Source organism: Lontra canadensis, unplaced genomic scaffold (genome assembly GCF_010015895.1).
Source record: "Lontra canadensis isolate GAN:19392208 unplaced genomic scaffold, GSC_riverotter_1.0 scaffold32, whole genome shotgun sequence".
Lineage (NCBI taxonomy): Eukaryota > Metazoa > Chordata > Mammalia > Carnivora > Mustelidae > Lontra > Lontra canadensis.
In genome coordinates, this window is record NW_022631026.1 from 19,489,219 (window position 1) to 19,510,431 (window position 21,213).

General features: G+C 41.0%; 1 protein-coding gene across 6 annotated transcripts in view; it reads right to left on the reverse strand.

Annotated features, from left to right (window-relative positions):
• DTNB (dystrobrevin beta) overlaps window positions 1-21,213 on the reverse strand; it is a 231,742-nt gene that overhangs the window by 140,397 nt on the left and 70,132 nt on the right. For all 6 annotated transcript variants that reach the window (XM_032866980.1, XM_032866979.1, XM_032866978.1 and 3 more), the window contains 2 exons: window positions 10,679-10,784; window positions 7,228-7,394 (listed from right to left, as the gene is read on the reverse strand). In XM_032866980.1, coding sequence (XP_032722871.1) covers window positions 7,228-7,394; window positions 10,679-10,784 — 273 coding nt within the window. The remainder of the gene's footprint in view (window positions 1-7,227; window positions 7,395-10,678; window positions 10,785-21,213) is intronic.

Below are 21,213 nucleotides of genomic sequence, written 5' to 3' on the forward strand. Positions count from 1 at the left end.
GGGAGGGAAGGAGGAAGGGAAAGATGCATAAAATAAGTCGGAAAAGCATGTATGCCCTAAGAAAAATGAAGGTCAGGGTTCAGATCATTAACAGTGATTAAAAACAACAACACTATATCTGAAATACTTTAAAAGAATCTTCCTCCAAATCTGAATATGGGAATAAATATGAGAAAAAAAATCCCAGTAAATATTATGCATATTTGTTTTAACAAAATGCTCTTTTAAAAAGTATGACTTAGTAGAAAAACATGACAGTTTCTCTGGGTGAACTAACCATTTAAGCAGAAAGCCTCGTTCAAATTGTAAGGCTTTCTCCTCCGTGTGGCAGATGGGATACACGGCTGGATATACTCATTTCTATGGTCTTTCATTCATCTCTTTAACAAACACTGAGCATTAACTATATGCCAGGAATTATTCCCAAACATAACTGCACCATCCTACTCAGCACCACACCACGCCTGCTCCTTCATGATGGGACAGGACAGCCTCCGCCACCCCCAGCAACCTCCCCCTTCCGCAGCTGGACCGGCCCTAATGCCTCAGTGCTGTAACCAACAGTCTGGTAGAACGTGACTGCATGACTTCCACAGCTCAGGCAGGAAAGGCCTCGCAGCTTTCCCCTAACACTCTCCGAACATGGTTTTCCAGATGCTTCCTCCAAGGACACTCTCTCTGAAAACACAGCCGCCACTCTGTGGGATACACAGGCCACATTCAGGCCCCAGGCCACATGGGTGGCCCAGTCTACCATCTGGCTGAGCCCAGGCTTCTAGCCATCCCCAGGCAGATACTGGACACGTAGGTGAAGAAGCCTCCAGTCATTCAAGCCACCCACCCTACCTCATATTTCAGAAACCCGGCAGGGGCCGCAGAAGTCACGGAGCAGGGACTACCCAGTCCTCTGCCCTGTCCAAGCTCCTAACACCAAACCCGTGGGCCTACGAAAATGGTTGTTTTCTGTCACTAGTTTTGGGGAGGCTTATTTTGCAGCAACAATAACTAAACCACTGTACACCGCAGGGCTCCTGGTGGCAAGGTTACTTGGAATACGACCCGGGAACCCCAGAGAAGATGAGGAATATACCCTTGCAAACTAGAATGTACAAATCAGTACTGATTACATGGCCCACGTCCTTGTCTCCATGTGGAGGACCTTCTCTGGAGGACCCCACTGGGGCCTTCTCTGCCCCTCATTCTTCTGACCAGGCTGGCTGGTCCGAGGGAAGGCATGAACAGGCCAGCCCAGCCTCTCCCCACCTTGTTTGCTGGTGTCTGCAAGCACCGCAGAAAGCACACATTCCCTCTGTGCCCTGGAGCCTGGAGCTTCTGGTCCTGCTCCCTGCTGGAAAGGCCGCCTTGGGCTGGGCTGTCTTGCATGCAGGGGCCACTGGCAAATCCATTACTTCCTCAAAGTTAAAACCACCTACTTGAACAGACTGCCATCTGCCCAGCTCCTAGGCACTTGCAACTATGAGTAGGAGAAAGCAAAGCTGGGATCAGGTCTCCTAAAATCCCGCTAAGAACAACTATTAGGAAAAAGTGTTAGAAATAGATCACTTGGGACAAGTTTTGTCCCCACCACTCTTGCAGGACAACCCCACACAGTTAGGTGAGGGGCCACTGCTGAGTCTTCTCACGGGACTGTCACAGCCCTGGGCGCAGATGGCCACTCCCTCCTCCTCGAGACACTCTCCATGCGCTCTAGGAGAGGCTCTTCCCCTGTGTTGCTGCTTGCAGGTCCCTCCTCTTCTCCCAGATCTCTTAACGCTGCTGCTGGATGTCAGTCCTCATTCCTCTTCTCCTCTTTCTTCTCTCCTCCATCTCTACTCACCAGGTGGGATTTTCTAGTCTCATGGCTTTAAACAGCAACCACTTGCCAAGGACCCTCAAGCTGACATTTCTAGCTCAGACTTCCTTCTTGATGTCGGCTCACGTGCCATGGCCGGTTCAACATCTCCATATGGATATCCAGTAAGCACCTTAAATTCTGAACTGAATGTCCAAAGCAAACTCTGTGTCCTCACATCGACGCGTGCTCTACCCACAGCTGCCTCTCCTCAGCTGATGACCATTCCATCCTTCTAGTTGTTTAGGACAGAATCTTAGCTCCTGTCCTCTCACAAGCCACATCCAACCCATCAGGCCGACTGGCAAGGGACATCCTTGTTCCACCCTTGTCACCACCTCAACTGCCACCAGCTACCACATCTGGGTTTGATTACTGCAATCATCTCTCCTGAAATGGTGTCTCTGCTTCCATCTTTTCTCCCACTTCACTCTTTACATGTTATCCAGACCCACCATTTCAAAAGATAAATCAACCCATACCATCTCTTCTTCAAGACCCAATAAAGACTCCTCATTTCACTAGAGTAAAGGCCAACATCCTTACAACGGCCAGCATGGCCCTTCGGAGCAATCTGACCTCCTCTCCAGCAGTCCTCCTTCTGTTCACTCCACTCTGGGCACACAGGCTTCTTTGCTGTTCCCTGAACTCAGAAGCACACTCCTGTTCTCAGGCCTCATGCTGAAAATGCCTCCTCCTCCCCAGATGTCTGCTAGCAGACACTGAAAACACTGCTCAAATCTCACTTTCTCAATACAGCCTCCATGACCTCATGACCCCATACTCTGGATTCTGCTTTCTGATTTCTTGCTCATGTGAGTCCAGTGTAAATCGGTTGAGGAGCTCTGATCCATCTACCAGCCCCCTTTCATCTAAGGACTTCTGCCTCTACCAGTTTCTTTGGAGATCCTTCCATGTGACCAGTGTCTACTGGGAGTGAGAAGGGTAAAGAGAGGATGAGAGGACACACCTGATTAAAACAGCCTTGACCTAGAAGTAACACAGGTCACTTGCAAATATGGTTCTGTATTTGGTGAGACCTAGTCATAGGGCTCCATCTGGGGGCAAGGAGGATGGGCTGTATCACCTACGTGCAGGTCTAGGAAGAGAAGGAACACATGGGTATTGGTAGGTAATTCTAATCACAAAATACATTTTTCCTCCCTCTTCCTACACATAAAACACACTCAGGCCTCTCCCAAGAGAAAACCTGAGGTCCTGTTCAGTCAGTGCATCTAAAGACAAGTCCAGGGCCTCTAGGTACATCACAGTCTTCTTTAACAAGATCATGTGTAGCTCCTTACGATGTAAACCAGGAACAGATTATCTGCACCCAGCATCCCCATTCCACTACACGATAAAGGAACATGAGCAGGAGGCTCTTCCTTATCCAGTGTACTCCTCGGCAAAGTGGGCTCTGGCATGCCCTCGGCGGGGGCTGTATCACCTTCACAACCCACCTCTTCCCAGAGCAAGCTCTGGGTCCTTAAAAAGTTGTTTAACAGCTCCAATAGTCAAGGGCTTGTTAAGCTCAGGCTCATGGTTCCTTTGCCAACATACAATTCCCTCAAAAACTTAATAGGCCTTTGATCTATTTGTTTGCAGTCAGTTCCATGTGCCAGTAACCACACACGAAGTCCTTTCCTAGACCTAATTCTCAAGCCTGATTTATGTCTTTGCCTCCATTCCTCTTGCTTTGAACTAACAGAGGCCACCTGGAGGCCATATGAAACAACAGGTCAGCAGTTCCCAACTTTGGCTGCATAAAAGAATCACTTGGGGGAACTTTTAAAAACTACCTTATCTAGGTTTCATGTACCTTTGACCCATTAAATCGGAAGCTATGTAGGTGAGAGCAAGGGGATTCTGATGAACAGCCAAGAACAAGAACTCGTGCCCTAATCTGCTCTTCACCCTAGGACTAAGTCACCTTTCTTTGACTGAGAAAGTTCTCTATGCCTTTATTGCCCAAAGCCTTTCTCACTCTTACCTACTGCTCTCTCCGGGGTCTATAAGCAATCTGTTTTTCCTGTCACTGCTCCAACTGTCAGAACTTTCTCTAGTCCCTTTCATTTTTCGCTTGAAAACTTGCTAATTCTTTCCTAAGCTCATCTCTTCCTTGTCATATTTAACCAAAAACAGTCAACACACACACTCCAATCCTTTCCAACCTTTGACCTGGAGCTCAAGTGGCATGAAATGTGCCTTCTAAGTTACCATGGATGATGACAAATGTACCCATTTGGTCACCATTGCATGGGTTTCTGTCCTTCCCAACTCTAATATCAGTGTCCTCATCAGGGCTATTTGGCTGCTAAGCCAATGACACAGATTTCAAGGTTTTGCTTTAACAGAACTCTACTTCCAGTACCAACTACTATAGCAAAAACTAAACCCTCAGTAGCTTAACACAAAGTTTCTCTCTTGCTCCCACCAGTCAAGTAGGTTGGCAGCACACTCCTCTCCACCCATCATTCAAGGACCTGATTTCCTTTCATTTGTGGTTTTACCCTCCTCTGGGTCCTAATGAAATTCTCTCCACTAAGCTGGCAGAGAGAAGAGAAGAGGCACTCAGCTATCATCAGTCTTACTCTGGGAAGACGCATATCACTCTGATCACATTCCACTAATAAGTGCTATTTATATGGTCCTTCTCACATACAGGGAGGCTGAGAAATGTGGTCTAGATGTATGCCCAGCAAAAACAAGAAAACAGCAATGCCAGTGAGCCGTAATGGCCTTTTATATCCCTTAAAATTTAAGCCCCACAAGGGCAGGAATCTGTCTGGTTTGCTCATAGATGTATCCTAAATGCCTGTAACGGCGCCTGGCACACACAGTAGGAGCTCAATATCTTTTGAATGAATAATGAATGCACAGGATGAATCACATATGATACTATATGGCATTTTTTTTCTAAGATAAAGTCAAATGAATGGATTGATGACTAAAAGGATAAATGAATTGCACTGCATAGTTACTTAGGTAAAACATTAAACAGAAACTTTTGGAAAAAATTAAAGTAAAATCCTAAGCACCAATAGAACACCTATCAAATCTACGATACAAATTCATATACAAACTTGTTAAATGCACACTAAATTTGTCTCTTATGAGATAAATTATAAATTTCATATATGTATATATATAAATTATAAACACAATGGACAATCTTCAAAGAAATTACCATTAAAGGGGTTACACCTATTTTGTTAGTGGAAACTTCTTTACCCACATCAGTCCCAAAATTCACTCACATCTTCCTCAAAGAACAAGGGCACTACACATATAGTTCTAACCTTGGAAACAAGTTACACACACACACTGCTAAAAAAACCTAACCAGTATGCATCAGTCATACGTAATGCATATACTCTTTAAAATTCAGAACCGATACCAGCTTCATGCCTATAGTACTTGATTTTTCTTGAAATCTTCAGTCACTATAACAAAAATGAATGAAATTTTAAAAACAACAACAAAGTTGAAATAACAACAAATGGGGACATGGCTTATTTTACAAGAGTGTTGTGAGGATCAAGCAGAAGTAGAAGAATTCACTTGTGATTTCTGTACTTTCATTGATATATGTTTTTTTTAACTCAATGCCAAAATTCAAGAGCATATGAAATGCTGGCTTTTAAATCATAAAGCAATATTCAGCCACTTATCTTTAAAAAAAAAAGTAAAATCCCCTTTTCTAAAAGGGCTACAAATTAACTAAATGAGCAAGTTCTATCTATGATGAAAAAGAAGTTTTTCACTCTATTCCCCTAACATCTAGCATGAGAACTGTCAGGAGAAACATGCCAATGAATCCAATCATTATAATGGTAACAGAGCAAAGAGCTATCTCAGTGTTGAGAATTAGACCCCAAATAAAAAAACAGTGAGAAAAACACTAATAAATCAATTAAGTGGGACACCCGTACTTTCAAAAAGGGAAAAATAACAACTTGAATTATTTCTATTCAGTGAAATCTCTATTAGAGATTATCTTTATTCAGTGAAAGAAGAACCTACTACATTGTAATTTTTTTCCATTGCTTGTTTAAAAATTTTAAATAATCACTCCTCAACCAAAAAAATACTGGAACTTCCAACACAACAAAACCCAGGAGAGGATGTTCAGTTTAACGAAATTTTATGGTTAAGTGTAACTGAAAACCTAACTGATTAAAAAAAAAAAATTTCTCTAACGTGTCAGAGATGTAAGAAGTAAAGCGTACACATGGGTTGAAATTTGTTGTGTGTGTGTGTGTTTTATTTAAAACCAATCCTTAATATGAGCTTACTTGGCTTTTTTCTTGATTAAGTTTGAAGAAGGCTAACTAGAAGAAAAAAGAAAGAAAAAAAAAACCCTGATAACTGAAGCTAACACTTAAAGTCCAGTAGGATGACCCAGGGTAAGAACCTAAATCCTAAATTATACCTGTGACACTATATATTGTTCTATCCTTTAGCAAACCAACCAACAAACCAACCAACCAACAAAAACTAGAGGGAAAAGTTTTTTTAAATGAGTTTTTGGAAATAAATGGATGACATTTTAAAAATTCTGAAAATAAATTGAGAAAAGGGAAGAAAAATGATTGATGCTAAGCTTGTTAGGTGATTTATAAACACCAGAGGAAACTCACACATCCTCCAACCAAATATTGTTATTTACAGGACTGCTTTTGAAATTAAGGACACCAGGGCGCCTGGGTGCTCAGTGGGTTAAGCACCTGCCTTCGGTTCAGATCATGATCCCAGGGTCCTGGGACTGAGCCCTGCGTCGGTCTCCCTGCTCAACTGGAAGCCTGCTTCTCCCTCTCCCACTCCCCTGCTTGTGTTCTCTCTCTCCCTGGGTCTCTCTCCATCAAATAAATAAAATCTAGGAAGGAAGGAAGGACGGACACCAATGTGGCAACTGTAAGATACCATATTTCCCCAACTTCAGAGAGAGAAAAATTTAACTCCTTCAATTCATGCAGTTTTCTCTACAACATTTAAAACCTAGAGACGTGTACGAAATATGCTTGAGAAAAAGAACTTTAAATCTTAATAAAAGCTCAGAGAGTAAGCTTTGAGGGTTGCACAGTTTTAAAATAAGAAGACCCTTCTCAACTTACTTTTCCATTTCAAATTGTAATCGTATCTCCATCTCCTGGGACTTTAAAAATTCTCCTTTTAAAATCAAGTGGTGAAAACAAACAAACAAATAAAGCCAGGTGACGAAGCACAATGTATCTGTGGTCGCGGTCAGAACCGTGAGCACGAAGACTGGGCTACCCCGCGTCCTCACTGGTGAGGCCTCCAGTAGGAGGCAGCCGGCACTGTCACCACAGAAACAGGGTAAGGGCGGAGGACACAGACAGAAACAGAGCAATTACCCAAGACGAGTGCTCCTTCATCTGGTGTTGGTTGCTGTGAGGGCCGCTGGCATGGCCGCGCCAGAAGCAGTTCTGGCAGAGCTGGTAGTTGTGGCACTGCTGGCATCGGTACCGGAAGCCCATCATGCTCTCGCAGCGGCAGTAGGAGCACTCCACGGGGTGGAAGACTGCAGAAGGCAGAGAGGGGGACAGGAAACAGAAAGAAGCCATTTTCATTTGGAGAAAGAAGGTCCATATGGGGAAAACCAAACCTCATGGAAACAAGCAAAGGTGAAAACCATATTAGAACCGAAACTCCTAAATTGTCTCCCAGTTAAAGAACCAGCCATTTACTAGAATAAAAGGGGAAGATAACAGATGAGAATAGGTTTTCAAGTTAGAATGTTACATTCCAATCCACCTGAGAAAATAACCAATTTCTTTTTTTTAAATGAAATTCGTGTTTACTAGAATGATAAATGTATGATAAGGATCATAGATGATAAATACATATGGAAAGAAGAAAAAGAAGCCTTCTCAGTCTAAAATTTATTTTCCAGGGGCGCCTAGGTAGCTCAGTCGGTTAAGCATCTGCCTTCTGCTCAGGCTATGATCTTGAGGCCCTGGGATCAAGCCCCATGTTGGGGGGGGGGGTCTCTACTCAGCAGGAAGCCTGCTTCTCCCTCTCTCTCTGCCCCTGCTCATGGGCTCTCTCTTTCACTCACTCTCTAATAAATAAATAAAATCTTTAAAAAGAAATCTGTGCTCCAAATTAAAACTATACAATCTAGGGGCACCTGGGTGGCTCAGTTGGTTACATGTCTGCCTTCAGCTCAGGTCATGATCTCAGGGTCCTGGGATTGAGTCCCGCATCAGGCTCCCTGCTCAGTGGGGAGTCTGCTTCTCTCTCAGACCATCGCCCTTTTCGTGCTTGCTCTCTTTCTCTCTCAACTGAAAAAAATCTTTTTAAAAAATTTAAAAATTAAAAAAATAAATAAAGCTACATAATCTAGTAAAGGTCCGCCAAAGAACACTACTCCCAAATCAGTCTGGAGGTCACATCAACACAGGTGACAACAGCATACTGGTATTTATAATTCTGTACAATTATTTTGGTATGTACATTAGTATTAAATTATCACGTATATTCTGATCATCTTGGTTGAACATGAATATCTATTATTTCTCTCCTCTTTTATACCAGCCACACATCAGACAGAGAACCAGAATGTGGAGAGAACCACCAAGTGTACTGAGTCAATCATAAGATCAGGTTTTGGTAAAAGCATTCTTTTTTGGAAGAATACATCACGTTGTAATCTTACACACAATATACTTGGATTAGTAAAACAATACAAAAAGTATAACTTTTATGTAAGTAAATAGATATATGTCCTTATAAATAGTAATTTCTATATAATTCAAGTGATGAATTTCGTAGAAAGGGCCCAAACAACTACAACAATAGAAATACCATATAGAAATACAGAAATACCATAATGTTATGATTTCCCCACCATAAAAATTAAGATATATAGATAAATGTTATTGTGATAAATAACATGTTTTATCTTCAAGATATGTCAATGAGATCATACTATTTCTCTGTCCCTAAGAAAAAAATCACTAACCTCATAAGAATGTAATCAACAAATAATACACTATATACAAAATCACAATAAAATGTTCATATGGATAACAAAAATCAGGACAAATGAGATTCTTTCCTTATGGTATAGTAGATACAAAATGATTTTATGAAGGGGGTATAGCTCAGAGGTAGAGCATTTGACTGCAAAATGATTTTATGAAAACAAACTGAATATGACACACTTCAAGCTTTGAAAGTATTGCCTCCAAAAGAACTAATAATACTCAATAATATAATAATTTAACAGTATAAATCTCTATCTGAAAATCCTGTTTAAAAATTTAGCTGTTTTTTGGGGCACCTGTGTGGCTTAGTTGTTAAATGTCTCCCTTCAGCCAGGTCATAACCCCGGGGCCCTGGGATCGAGCCCCACATCATGCGCCCTGCTCAGCAGGAAGCCTGCTTTTCCCTCTCCCACTCCCCCTGCTTGTGTTCCTCTCGGTGTGTCTCTGTCAAATAAATAAATAAAATCTTTTTAAAAAAAATTTAGCTGTTTTAGTCAAGAGATTCTACACCTTTAAGAAAGTAATCCTGAATCTAAGGTTCCTGTGAACTAAAGCCACAGTGGCACAAAAGGCTGAGAGGTTTAAAAACAAAAGGTACAGATGAGAGAGGGAGAAGACAGAGTATGGATGTGCATTTCATTCTTACAAAGGGAATAAGGGAGCTCTGCCTTTTCATGCTTCTCAGATTTACTGGTTCTCTTTGGCAGAATAAGAAACAGGCAAGAGCCTTGAGAGGAGGGAAGGAGGTTACATAAGAAACGATAGCCCTGGGGTGCCTGGGGGGCTCAGTGGGTTAAAGCCTCTGCCTTCGGCTCAGGTCATGATCCCAGGGTCCTGGGATCGAGCCCCACCTTGGGCTCTCTGCTCAGCAGGGAGCCTGCTTCCTCCTCCCTCTCTGCCTGCCTCTCCCCATACTTGTGATCTCTGTCTGTCAAATAAATAAATAAAATCTTAAAAGAAAAAAAAGGAAAGAAACTATAGCCCTTCCTTTAACAAACTCATACAACCTAAACAAGGAGATAAACTGATAACAACAGAAGAAAAAATTAAGTTACTGGAGGTAAAACTACCTTTTCAATTCTAACCAAGACAAATATTTAAGTCAAATTCCTCAAAAAGGTACCAAGAGTAATTCAAGATAAAACAGTAAAGGCAGAAAGCGAAGATATGTGAAGTACCAAATTCTATCACAGCTATTTTCCTTTAAACTGTTCCAAAATCATTACAGTGTTAGTGCTTGATACTGCATACATCTAATTTTTTTATAACTGTATAAATTAAAGATAAAAAAGGAAGTCAGGTCTAAATCAGATGGGTTCAAGTGACTGTCAGTGGGGGAAAACCCAGAATTTGAACCACAAAGTTTTATGACCTGATATTACTATTTCTTGGTATCCTAAGTAATAAGCCCTCTTCCCCTACTTTTCCTTGAGAAATAAATATTCCTCCTTCGAAGGGCGCCTGGGTGGATTAGCAGGTTAAGCCTCTGCCTTGAGCTCAGGTCATGATATCAGGGTCCTGGGATTGAGTCCCGCATCAGGCTCCCTGCTCAGCGGAGAATCTGTTTCTCTCTCACCCTCTCCCCTTCCCCCACTGCTTGAGCTCTTGCTCTCTCTCTCATGCTCTCTATCTCAAATAAATAAATATAGTTTTTTAAAAATCCCTCTTTTAAAAGCAAAAATCACTAATTCAAAGGACACAGTGACAGCAAATATCAATTTTAATTTTCAATGGTAATAGCTAAGGACATTACAAATACCATCAGTTCCTGTATTTCCTGTAGCACAAGAGACTGAATGATCCAAATTCTGCTTACCATTCTCAACATGGGCGAGCCTGTGCATGAGAGGTAGCCAGACAAGGCACTGGGGAGGAGGATCGGCCATCATTGTGTCTAAAAACATATTTAGCATTATCTTCTTCTGTGAAGAGAAGAAAAACAAACATACCTTATATTCTTCAAGTATTTCTGAATTCCAAAATTAAGTTAATCTAGAATTCACTCAACCAAGTTGTAATGAATTCCATGTGAAATTCTACAGCAAAATACAGTAATATTTTTCATTACGATAAAACTGAAACACACTATACGTTACTATTGTATTCAAATGCACTTCCGCATACATTATTTTGAGTCTTAAAACAACTGTTTAAGGTAAATAGTTAAGGTATCACTATCTCCATCACAGATGAGAAAATAAAGGAACAGAGCATTTAAAATGACTTCTGAAGGTCCTGGGGCACCTGAGTGGCTCAGTTGATTGAGCGTCTGACTCCTCTTTTCAGTTCAGGTCATGATCTCGGGGTTGTGGAATTGGGTTTCACATCAGGCTCTGCACTCAGCGGGGAGTCTGCTTGGGATTCTCTCTCCCCCTCTCCCTCTGCCCCTTTCCTGCTTGTATTCTGTTTCTCTTTCTCTCTCAAGTAAATAAATAAATCTTGGAGGCGGGGATAAATAACCTGGAAGGTCCTACCCAAATCCGACACAAAGCAAGGACTGGAACTCAGCTGTCCTTCAAATTACTATTTCTATTACCGATGGGGAGACAGACATCACACACCCCATTATAAAACATCAGCAAGAGCAGGAACTACTCCATTTGTTGTTTACTGTATTTCCAGCATTTCGTAACAGTGTCAGGCACACAACACGTACTTGATAAGTAATCACTGAATAAATACTAATGTGGGGAGCAAACACTGTTAAACATCACTTAACAACTTTCTCATTTACAGAAAGAAAACTAGAGTGCAGAGTAGTGAAGTAATTTGACCCAGTCACAAAGACAGTTACAAGGATGAAAGAAGAGTCTTAACATCCAATGTCTATCACTACCCCATTATACCAGCTCCCCAGCTAGATTGCATTTTTGTGTTCTGTCTTTATTTCTCTTTTAAACAAATACACACAAAGCTTCCATTGCTTGTGAAACACCAACATAATTACATCCCAGTGGACATTAAAAATCCTAAAACAGTCTAGAAAAAATAGTCATGTGATGTAGATAGAAGAGATTCTCAAGAATTTTCAAATTGATGAATTTTCTTTTTATTTCCTCTAACCCACAAAACACCTTTGCAGCTCCAAACGGAAAGGAAAAAGGAAGAAAAGGGAGCACCTTACAACTACATGTGAGAGTTCTGTCATTGCACCTTGGCCACCTCGGCCACCCCACTTCAAACTTGATTCCAAAAGAAGGGCAGAGACAAAAGGGAAGACATGGAAGAGTAGGAAATGCAGGACCAATAAGAACGTAGGACTTTTCCAAGTCCTGGTCCCACCATTCCAAGGCAGGGGGAGGGACTGAGGACTAGGAGCAAGTGGACACCAAAAGGCACCCAGAATTTCATCTTAGTCTCTCCCAAAAAGTGTGTTCTCAGTTACACCGCTTTTCTTGAAGTGATAACAGGATATACAAAATGAGGTGCTTCCCCATAAAACTTTAAACTACTTTATATGGGGGAGAGAGAAAAGATAAAATTGGTTAGAGCTGACCGAAAGATTTTGCTGGCGTATGACAAGATAAGTGATTTTTACCACTAATCTATTCACCAGGAACAGAGCAAAGAGGGAAGGCACTGTGGTGATAAGTCAGGAAGGTGGATGCCCCCAGCATCTGCCATCATGATACTTCTCCAACGATGGTTCCCATCATACAGACAGACTACAGACTGACTTCTGTGTATCTTTCTGGCAACGATGTGACTCTTGACTCCATTGTATGTAAGGAGATCATTCTTATTAATGAAAATCTTTAAAAAAAAAAAAAAGAAATTGGTAAATAGGGAACAGAAAAGGGAAGATAAAGTAGACAGCAGAGCAAGAAAGAGGCTTTTGCAATAAAACCTTGACGAAGATGTAGAAATACAAAGGAAAGCCTCCGATCGAGGACAGAGATTGGAGCCCAACACTGAACAGGGGGAGGGAAGGGGGAAGCACGAGGGCTGACTGAGGGTGATAACAGTAGGAAGTTACCATCTGAAGGCCCTTGACAGAAAGCCGTGCTCTGGCGGTGAGGTTTGAAAAATACCTACTCGAGAAGGCTAAATAAAGTTTTCCGAAGTATTTTCCATCTCCGGCATCCAAGTCACTGACGTTTCTGAGACCTCAGTGGAACCTCAGAGGAACAAATGAACAACATTTAAAATAAAACCAGAAAGTCACCGAACATTTAAACGGAGGGACAGATATGGAAAATGCCTCTAATTATGGCGATGCAGACAACTGCAACAAAGCAAAACAAACAAAAAGTGTCTACATAGAATAACTGAGAAAGAAGATGCTACGAAGTCTTTCAGCTCGCAAGAGGTAGTAACCAAAACGAAATGTATGTTTAAATTAATATTTCCATATATTTTTTATCTAATATTAAAAACTGCATTTCTACAAGTCTACCTACAATCCTCATGCAACTTTTCTTCTTAAAAAGCTTTGATTCGCCTAAATCATACTTTCTTTTTTAATCTTCAAGATGAAAAGGAACAATTACATCTGATATGTCAGAAGCCCTTGATAAAAACACTCAGGGTCAGTTTACAGAAGTTGTCCTAAGGTCATTTTGTAATTTGAAGTCCTCCAAAAGCATCAGGAATGAAACCAGAAGAACTGTGTCCCAGAACTCTGTCTTACATAAACCATGTAATTTGGGGGAAATCATTTGACATTCTGGTTTCAGTTTTCTTACCTCTGGAAGGGTAGAGCAGTGGTTCTCAAAGTGTGGTCAAAAGCTGCCCTGTGGGTCCCTAAAACATTTTCAAGGAGTCCATGAGGCGAGAACTGTTTTCGTAAAAATTCTCAGACATTATTTGTCCTTTTCAGTCTCAATCTCTCATACGGTGGGGTGTGTCAGAAGCAAGGTGGCATTTCCACAATCATCTGAAAAAACTACTAAAGCATTCCTCCCTTTGTGAGGCCAGATTTCTTTCTATATTTTAAGCAAAACAACATATCACAATGGAATCAATGGAGAGGCAGATTGGAGAACCCAGCTGTCTTCAATGGAGCCAAATATTAAAGCAATTTGCAAAAATGTAAAACCATGGCATACTTGCTAAATATTTTTGTTTTGGAATATATAGTGACTTTTCATAAAAATATATTATTTAAGATGTAATGAGTTTATCATTGTTTTTTTTTTTTTTTTTCACGTAGGCTCCACACAGCGTAGAGTCCAACACAGGGCTTAAACTCACGACCCTGAGATCGAGACCTGAGCTGAGGTCAAGAGTTGGATGCCCAACCAACTGAGCCCCCAAGCATCCTATCATTATTTTTTTTTAAAGATTGTATTTATTTATTTGACAGAAAGAGAGAGAGATCATAAGTGGGTAGAGAGTCAGGCAGAGAGAGAGGTGGAAGCAGGCTCCCTGCTGAGCAGAGAGCCCGATGTGGGGCTCGATCCCAGGACACCGAGATCACGACCCGAGCCGAAGGCAGCGGCCCAATCCACTGAGCCACCCAGGCGCCCCTCCTATCATTATTTTTAAATGACAATACATATCTTTAATTTCTCAAATTTAATTTCTAGTATGGAAATACCAATAGGTATAACCCACATAAGCAAAAGCTCTCTAGGGTCCTCAATAATTTTTATTGTAAAGAGGCTCTGAGACCAAAAAGTTTGAGAATAGCTGAGATAGAATTCCCAGCTCAAAAATTCAATGACTTGGTAAATAACTGCGCGGAAGAAAGGTTGGCTCTCTTTTCCTCTTTTTTTGTTTCATTTTGGTTTTTTTTCTTGAGTTGAACACATTCTTTGCATTTCTCCTTATTTTTGCAGCACAATATTTGTAATAAAATTGCAAAAAAATGCACATTCCCACAATTCTCATCTTGCTATATTTCTCTCCAAATGTATATATGCTTCTATGTAATTACGTACATAAGGCAGGCAAAAATATATAATGTTTTTTCACTTAACTTTTTATTAAATATTGTTTTGCTACAAAGGTCTTCATTTCTAATCATTTTAACAGCAGCCTGGTCCACTGGGCAGACACACTGTGATTTATGTCTGCCTTTCTCTATAAAACACTGAGGCTGTTTTTATCCTTATGTGTATTCATCTCTTCTCTTGGAAGTAAGCATTTCTTTTTGTCACCTACCTCCAGGCCCTTTGTTATTCTAAGCCTCAATACTGACACTTACTACCTACCCCTAGCCATTCTCACCTCCCTCCCTCCACCCATGACTACATTTTCCCTGTTTTAAAGGGAGACAGGGACCATCTCTTAAAAATGAGAAATCCAGTATCACTAAAGTAACATGAGAAAACAATTAGTTTAGCATTGGATCATGATAGGTGCAATTTCCAAACTCGTTATTTCCATTAAAACCTCTCATTTCAGGGTGCCTGGGTGGCTCAGGTCATGATCTCAGGGTCCAAGGTCCTAGGATCGGGCTCTCTGCTCAGTGGGGAGCCTGCTTCCCCCTTTCTCTGCCTGCCTCTCTGCTGACTTGTGATCTCTCTCTCTGTCAAATAAATAAATAAAATCTTAAAAAAAAAAACCTCTCATTTCCTTATGGATGACAGGTAAGTATTACCCATTGCCTTAACTTACTTGATAATCAATTAAACTATGTATGACACATAGCTAATAAACTTGAAAACATTTTTTAAATCTTCCCGATTAAAAACATTTTTATACAAACTTCTGCGCAGAGTTAGAAATATTCTGTCCCGGGGCGCCTGGGTGGCTCAGTTTGGTTGAACAACTGCCTTCGGCTTAGGTCATGATCCCGGAGTACCAGGATCAAGTCCCACATCGGGCTCCCAGCTCCACAGGGAGTCTGCTTCTCCTCTCTAGTGCTCTTTCACTGTCTCTCTCTCTCTCTCAAATAAATAAATAAATAAATAAATAAATAAATAATATCCCATCCAACCAGGGCAAACATACATTAACTGGTTATGGGACCAGTGCTATGGGTCAACCTTTTGATTACTATTAGACACGGAATTTGTCCATATCACAAATTTACTTTGAAAATTAAAGTACTCTGTAGTGACACAACAATATAATGTTGCTATCCTATTATTTATTAGAAATATTTTTATATAATATAGCTAAAAGATGGGGGAAACTCCAGAACTCCTGAAATACTCGATTTTCCTCATTGCAAAGACGGTTTCATTTGAGAAAATCATGGAATAAAAATGTCAATGAAAACAACAAGGTTGCAGGTACATTCATGAGGTTTAAGCTCTGAATTAGAATTCAAGCCAAAGACACTTTCTCATGCCAATATTTAATTTAAATCATTTAAACCAACAAATTTCTAGTAAGCATTAATCATTTTCCAGATTGTTAGTCACGGGGATGTAAAGCTGAAGATCAAGGAGCATTGCCTCAGGGCATAAGTGAGCTAGATATGACCTGCCATGGGAATGCAGAAGAGGAACAATTAATCCTACACTGAAAGAGTCAGAGCATCAAAAAAGAAGGGCTATTTTAGCTGGGATATGAAATACGAGGGCCTCTGTTTAAGAGAGAGAAGGTCAAGGGTCATTGGCATGTCAGTGTGAACCAATATCATTTGAAATGACAACACATGTGGTACCGAGCGTGCGCATAATTCAGCTGAAGTGACAACAAGGACAGCTCTGACCAAGTTCACACACGTGCAAGAAAAGACCATCATAACCACTGCCGGTCAACTGCAACTGTAAGATCCCCTTGGCCACATGAAGTATCTCCATATTAGGGATGGTAAGGTGTGAAAGAAGGTCTTCAAATCAGTGCAACGTGGTAATAACCCAACTAGAGCATCATGGTAATGAGGGCCTGCTGACGGAGACAGTAAAACCTGCGTAATTAGAATTCCTATGAAATACACATATACATGTGTCGGGCAATTCTTCCTAAACTATTCAATGTCCAGACACACAAGGTCAGAACATCCAGAAAGTGTCTCACTTCAAAGATAGAGCGGGAAGAAAAGTCATTTTGGCATATAGCGGAAGACGATATGCTAGTCAAAGTAGAGTCAGAAGACAACTCCAGGCATGAGAAATACTGTTGCTATTCTGAAAAATCCACCGGCAAGAATGTAATCTCATCACTACCCTTTCCCACCTCCCTCTGAATCAAGGAGAGCCCTGCAACACTGAGTGAAAAACTGTCTCTACTTCATCATCTCCCTCTTTCCCCTACTGTACTTATTCAGTCTTCCATAAAGACAGACATCAAATTTAAAATCCTCTGCAGGGAGGCACCTGGATGGCTCAGTAGGGTGAGCCTCTGCCTTCAGCTCAGGTCATGATCTCAGGGTCCTGGGATCGAGCCCCGCATCAGGCTCTCTGCTCAGCAGGGAGCCTGCTTCCCCCTCTCTCTCTGCCTGCCTCTCTGCCTACTTGTGATCTGTCAAATAAATAAATAAAATCTTTTTAAAAATAATAAATAAAAGAATAAAATAAAATCCTCCACAGGGTGAGGGGCGCCTGGGTGGCTCAGTCAGTTAAGCCTCTGACTCTTGATTTTTACTCAGGTCACGATCTCAGGGTCAGTGAGATCAAGCCCTGCGATGGATTCCATGCTGGGCATGGAGCTTGCTTAAGATCTCTCTCTCCCTCTCCCTCTGCCCCAACCCACCTTTTAAAAAATTCACACATTTAAAAAACAATTTAAAAATAAATAAAATCCGGGGCGCCTGGGTGGCTCAGTGGGTTAAGCCGCTGCCTTCGGCTCAGGTCATGATCTCAGGGTCCTGGGATCGAGTCCCGCATCGGGCTCTCTGCTCAGCAGGGAGCCTGCTTCCCTTCCTCTCTCTCTGCCTGCCTCTCTGCCTACTTGTGATCTCTCTCTGTCAAATAAATAAATAAAATCTTTAAAAAAAATAAATAAATAAATAAATAAATAAAATCCTCTCAGGACAGACTGAACACTTCAAACTAAAGTCAATACAAACCTAAAAAGTACATAATACAACAAATAGCAATCATCTTTTTTTTTAATAATGATCATTTTTTTTTTTTAATTTTATTTTTTATAAACATATATTTTTTTTCCCCAGGGGTACAGGTCTGTGAATCGCCAGGTTTACACACTTCACCGCACTCATCATAGCACATACCCTCCCCAATGTCCATAATAATCCCACCCCCCCAACCCCCCTCCCCCCAGCAACCCTCAGTTTGTTTTGTGAGATTAAGAGTCACTTATGGTTTATCTCCCTCCCAATCCCATCTTGCAATAGTGATCATCTTTTTAAGGAGAAACAACATTTATCCCTAAACTCTGAAGTTTAGAAAAACTGTGGAGAAATTTTAAATATTGCTATTTGCTACTTGTTTTTAATCATTTTAAGTCTCTAAAGTCAGTTTTAGTTCATAACCACAGAAGAATCAAGAGCTCAGTCCGTTAGGCATCCGACTCAGTTTTGGGTCACGTCATGATCTCAGGGTCATGGGATCAAACCCTCCATCGGGCCCCACTCTCACAGCAGAGTCTGCTTGAGATTCTCTCCCTCTCCCTCCCCCACTGCTTCTCCCCCAACCTCATGAGCTCTCTGTCTCTCTCAAATAAATAAATAAAATATTTAACAATAAATAAATAACTACTGAAGAATCAATATATGTGGTCTACCCTCCAAACTATTAGACTTGAGGTGCTATGTTAATACTGTGCTTTATTCAGACAATAATCACGATCACAAATTTACAACTAGAATTAATTTTTCTATTAAATCTTTTAAATTTACTAGAGAGAATAGTATAATATGCCTATCAGCCAGCTTCAACAATTCTCAGCATATGACTAATTTTTTTTAAGATTTTATTCATTTGTCAAAGAGAATAAGGGGGAGCGGCAGGCAGAGGGAAAGGGAAGCAGCTCCCCGCTAAGCAAGAAGCCTGATGTGAGACTTGATCCCAGGATCCTGGGATCATGACCTGAGCCAAAGGCAGACACTTAACCCACTGAGCCACCCAGGTACCCCTTATGACTAATTTTAATTTATACTTTCACCTTTCCTTCAGCCTGGATTAATTTGAAGCAAATTCCAGACATATTATTTCTTCTTCTTTTTTAACATTTTATTTATTTATTTGACAGGGAGAGAGACACAGTGAGAGAGAGAACACAAGCAGGGGGAGTGGGAGGGAGAGAAGCAGGCTCCCTGCCAAGCAGGAACCCTGATGCGGGGTTCGATCCCAGGACCCTGGGATTATGACCTGAGCCAAAGGCAGACGCCTAACGACTGAGCCACCCAGGCGCCCCTGAACATATTATTTCTTGAATTAACTTTACTCCAGTGGTTTATTATGGACACCTCAGATGCTTCTGAGGCTGATAAAAGCATGCTTGTAAATCTTTTTGTCACATAATTTTTGTTTTGTTTTGTTTTGTTTTGTTTTTCATGTGGGAAAAACTTAAGAGTAGAATTGCCAGATCACAGGTAGGTATCTGTTGAGGTCTGTAGGAAACCAACACCAGAGCCTCTTCTAAAGTGGTTTGTATGAGAGTTCTAGTTGATGTGTTCTGCTGAATTAACTTATAAATGCTTTTAACTTTGTTGTGTTTTTATTTTAGGTTAGTTTGCAAAACTGTTTTCTAAAAAAGAATTAAGGCCATATTAAAATAAATAAGTAATTTTCTTCATATCATTAAAAAAAATTCAAGTATTTCTCCTGTAATGCAATGCACACATTAATGGAAAATTGCACATACTGCAAAACTGTGGATTTAAAAATAATAAGGTACATGAGAAAAACAGGGTTGGCACAAACCTAAGAACACAGGCACCCTTGTGGACAGAAGACTAACAAAACAGCAGCAACACTACTACCAGCACAATTAAATCTTCACAGGCATTAACAAAAGTCACTATCAGATGATACCTTTCAGTCTTAAATCCTGAAATACTTTTTTCCTTCCTCATGATAAGGGCATACAACTTTCAAGACAGATTAGTTTTATCACAAGCCCCACATTAAGCCCCACATGGGGCTCCTTGCTCAGCAGGGAGCCTGCTTCTCCACCTCCCTGCTGCTCCCCCTGCTTGGGCTTCCTCTTTCTGTGTCAAATAAATAAAATCTTAAAAAAAAAAAAAAAAAAAAAAAAACCCTAAACTAAATACTGGATCTAGGGGATAGCTCATTCTGTCAGTCAATTTTTGCAGCACAGATGTGTGAGACAGGAGATGATATCTTCACCTCTCTAGCTCTGAACCCACAGTTTCACCCCATAACACTGCAGAAAAGGAAGCAGCTCATGAACCCTCCAAACCAGCCACTTCTTTCACTAAAGAAAGGTAAGCCTGCAAGAGTTCCACTTCTTTCTTAAAAGAGTCCTACATTCTCTTTAATTGTGATCACTTCTTTGCTCAGCCCAGAACGTCAAAATGCTAGGAAACTGCCTAGCATTTTCCTACAGCGCAATTTCCACCTCCCACTGATACTGTTCTCTCTCCGTTGGAGGGTGTGAGAGTTACTCTGCATTAAAAAAGTACATACATAGTAAAACAAAGCATATGGGAAAACACCATTTCAAAAAGAAACCCAAATATCATTGGATTTAACTCCTGCTGCATGGAACATTGTTCAAAGTCTCATTTTTTTGGTCATTCTAGCAGTAAGTACTTTTTCTTCTAAGGCTCTTTTTTTTTTTTTTGGTCATCTCTCCAAACCAAGGAAAACTTAAGTTTCCTCTAGACTGAAATAAGCTTCTCTGACTTTTCCAAATTTGGCACATAACAAAACACAGACTGAGGGGCGTCTGGGTGGCTCAGTAAGGTAAGCGTCTGCCTTCAGCTCAGGTCATGATCTCTGGGTCCTGGGACTGAGCCCTTCATCAGGCTCCCTGCTCAGCGGGAAGTCTCCTTCTCCCTCTCCCAGTGCCTCTCCTTCTGCCCCAAAACCCAACCCATGCTCTCTCTCTCTCAAATGAATAAATGAAATCTTGAAAAAAACTCAAAGACTGAGTTTTTTCCTAAGAATCTGAAGCAAATAAGAAGCAAGAGTCAGGGGCGCCTGGGTGGCTCAGTGGGTTAAGCCCCTGCCTTCAACTCAGGTCATGATCTCAGGGTCCTGGGATCAAGCCCCGCATCAGGCTCTCTGCTCAGCGGGGAGCCTGCTTCCCCCTCTCTCTCTGTCTACCTCTCTGCCTACGTGTGATCTCTGTCTGTCAAATAAATAAATAAAATCTTTAAAAAAAAAAAAAAAAGAAGCAAGAGTCAGCTCTTGAGTTCAAAGGCTTCACAATAAAGGCATAAGGAAATCTGGAGTATTCTAGAAAGCATTCTTAGGATTAACAGTTGGAAATTTTTGTACATTCTTCAACATTTCAAACTTCTGCTCCGATACTAAAGTCTCCTCATAGTCCCCACATTGCAAATAGATCTAAGGTGACTTTGGG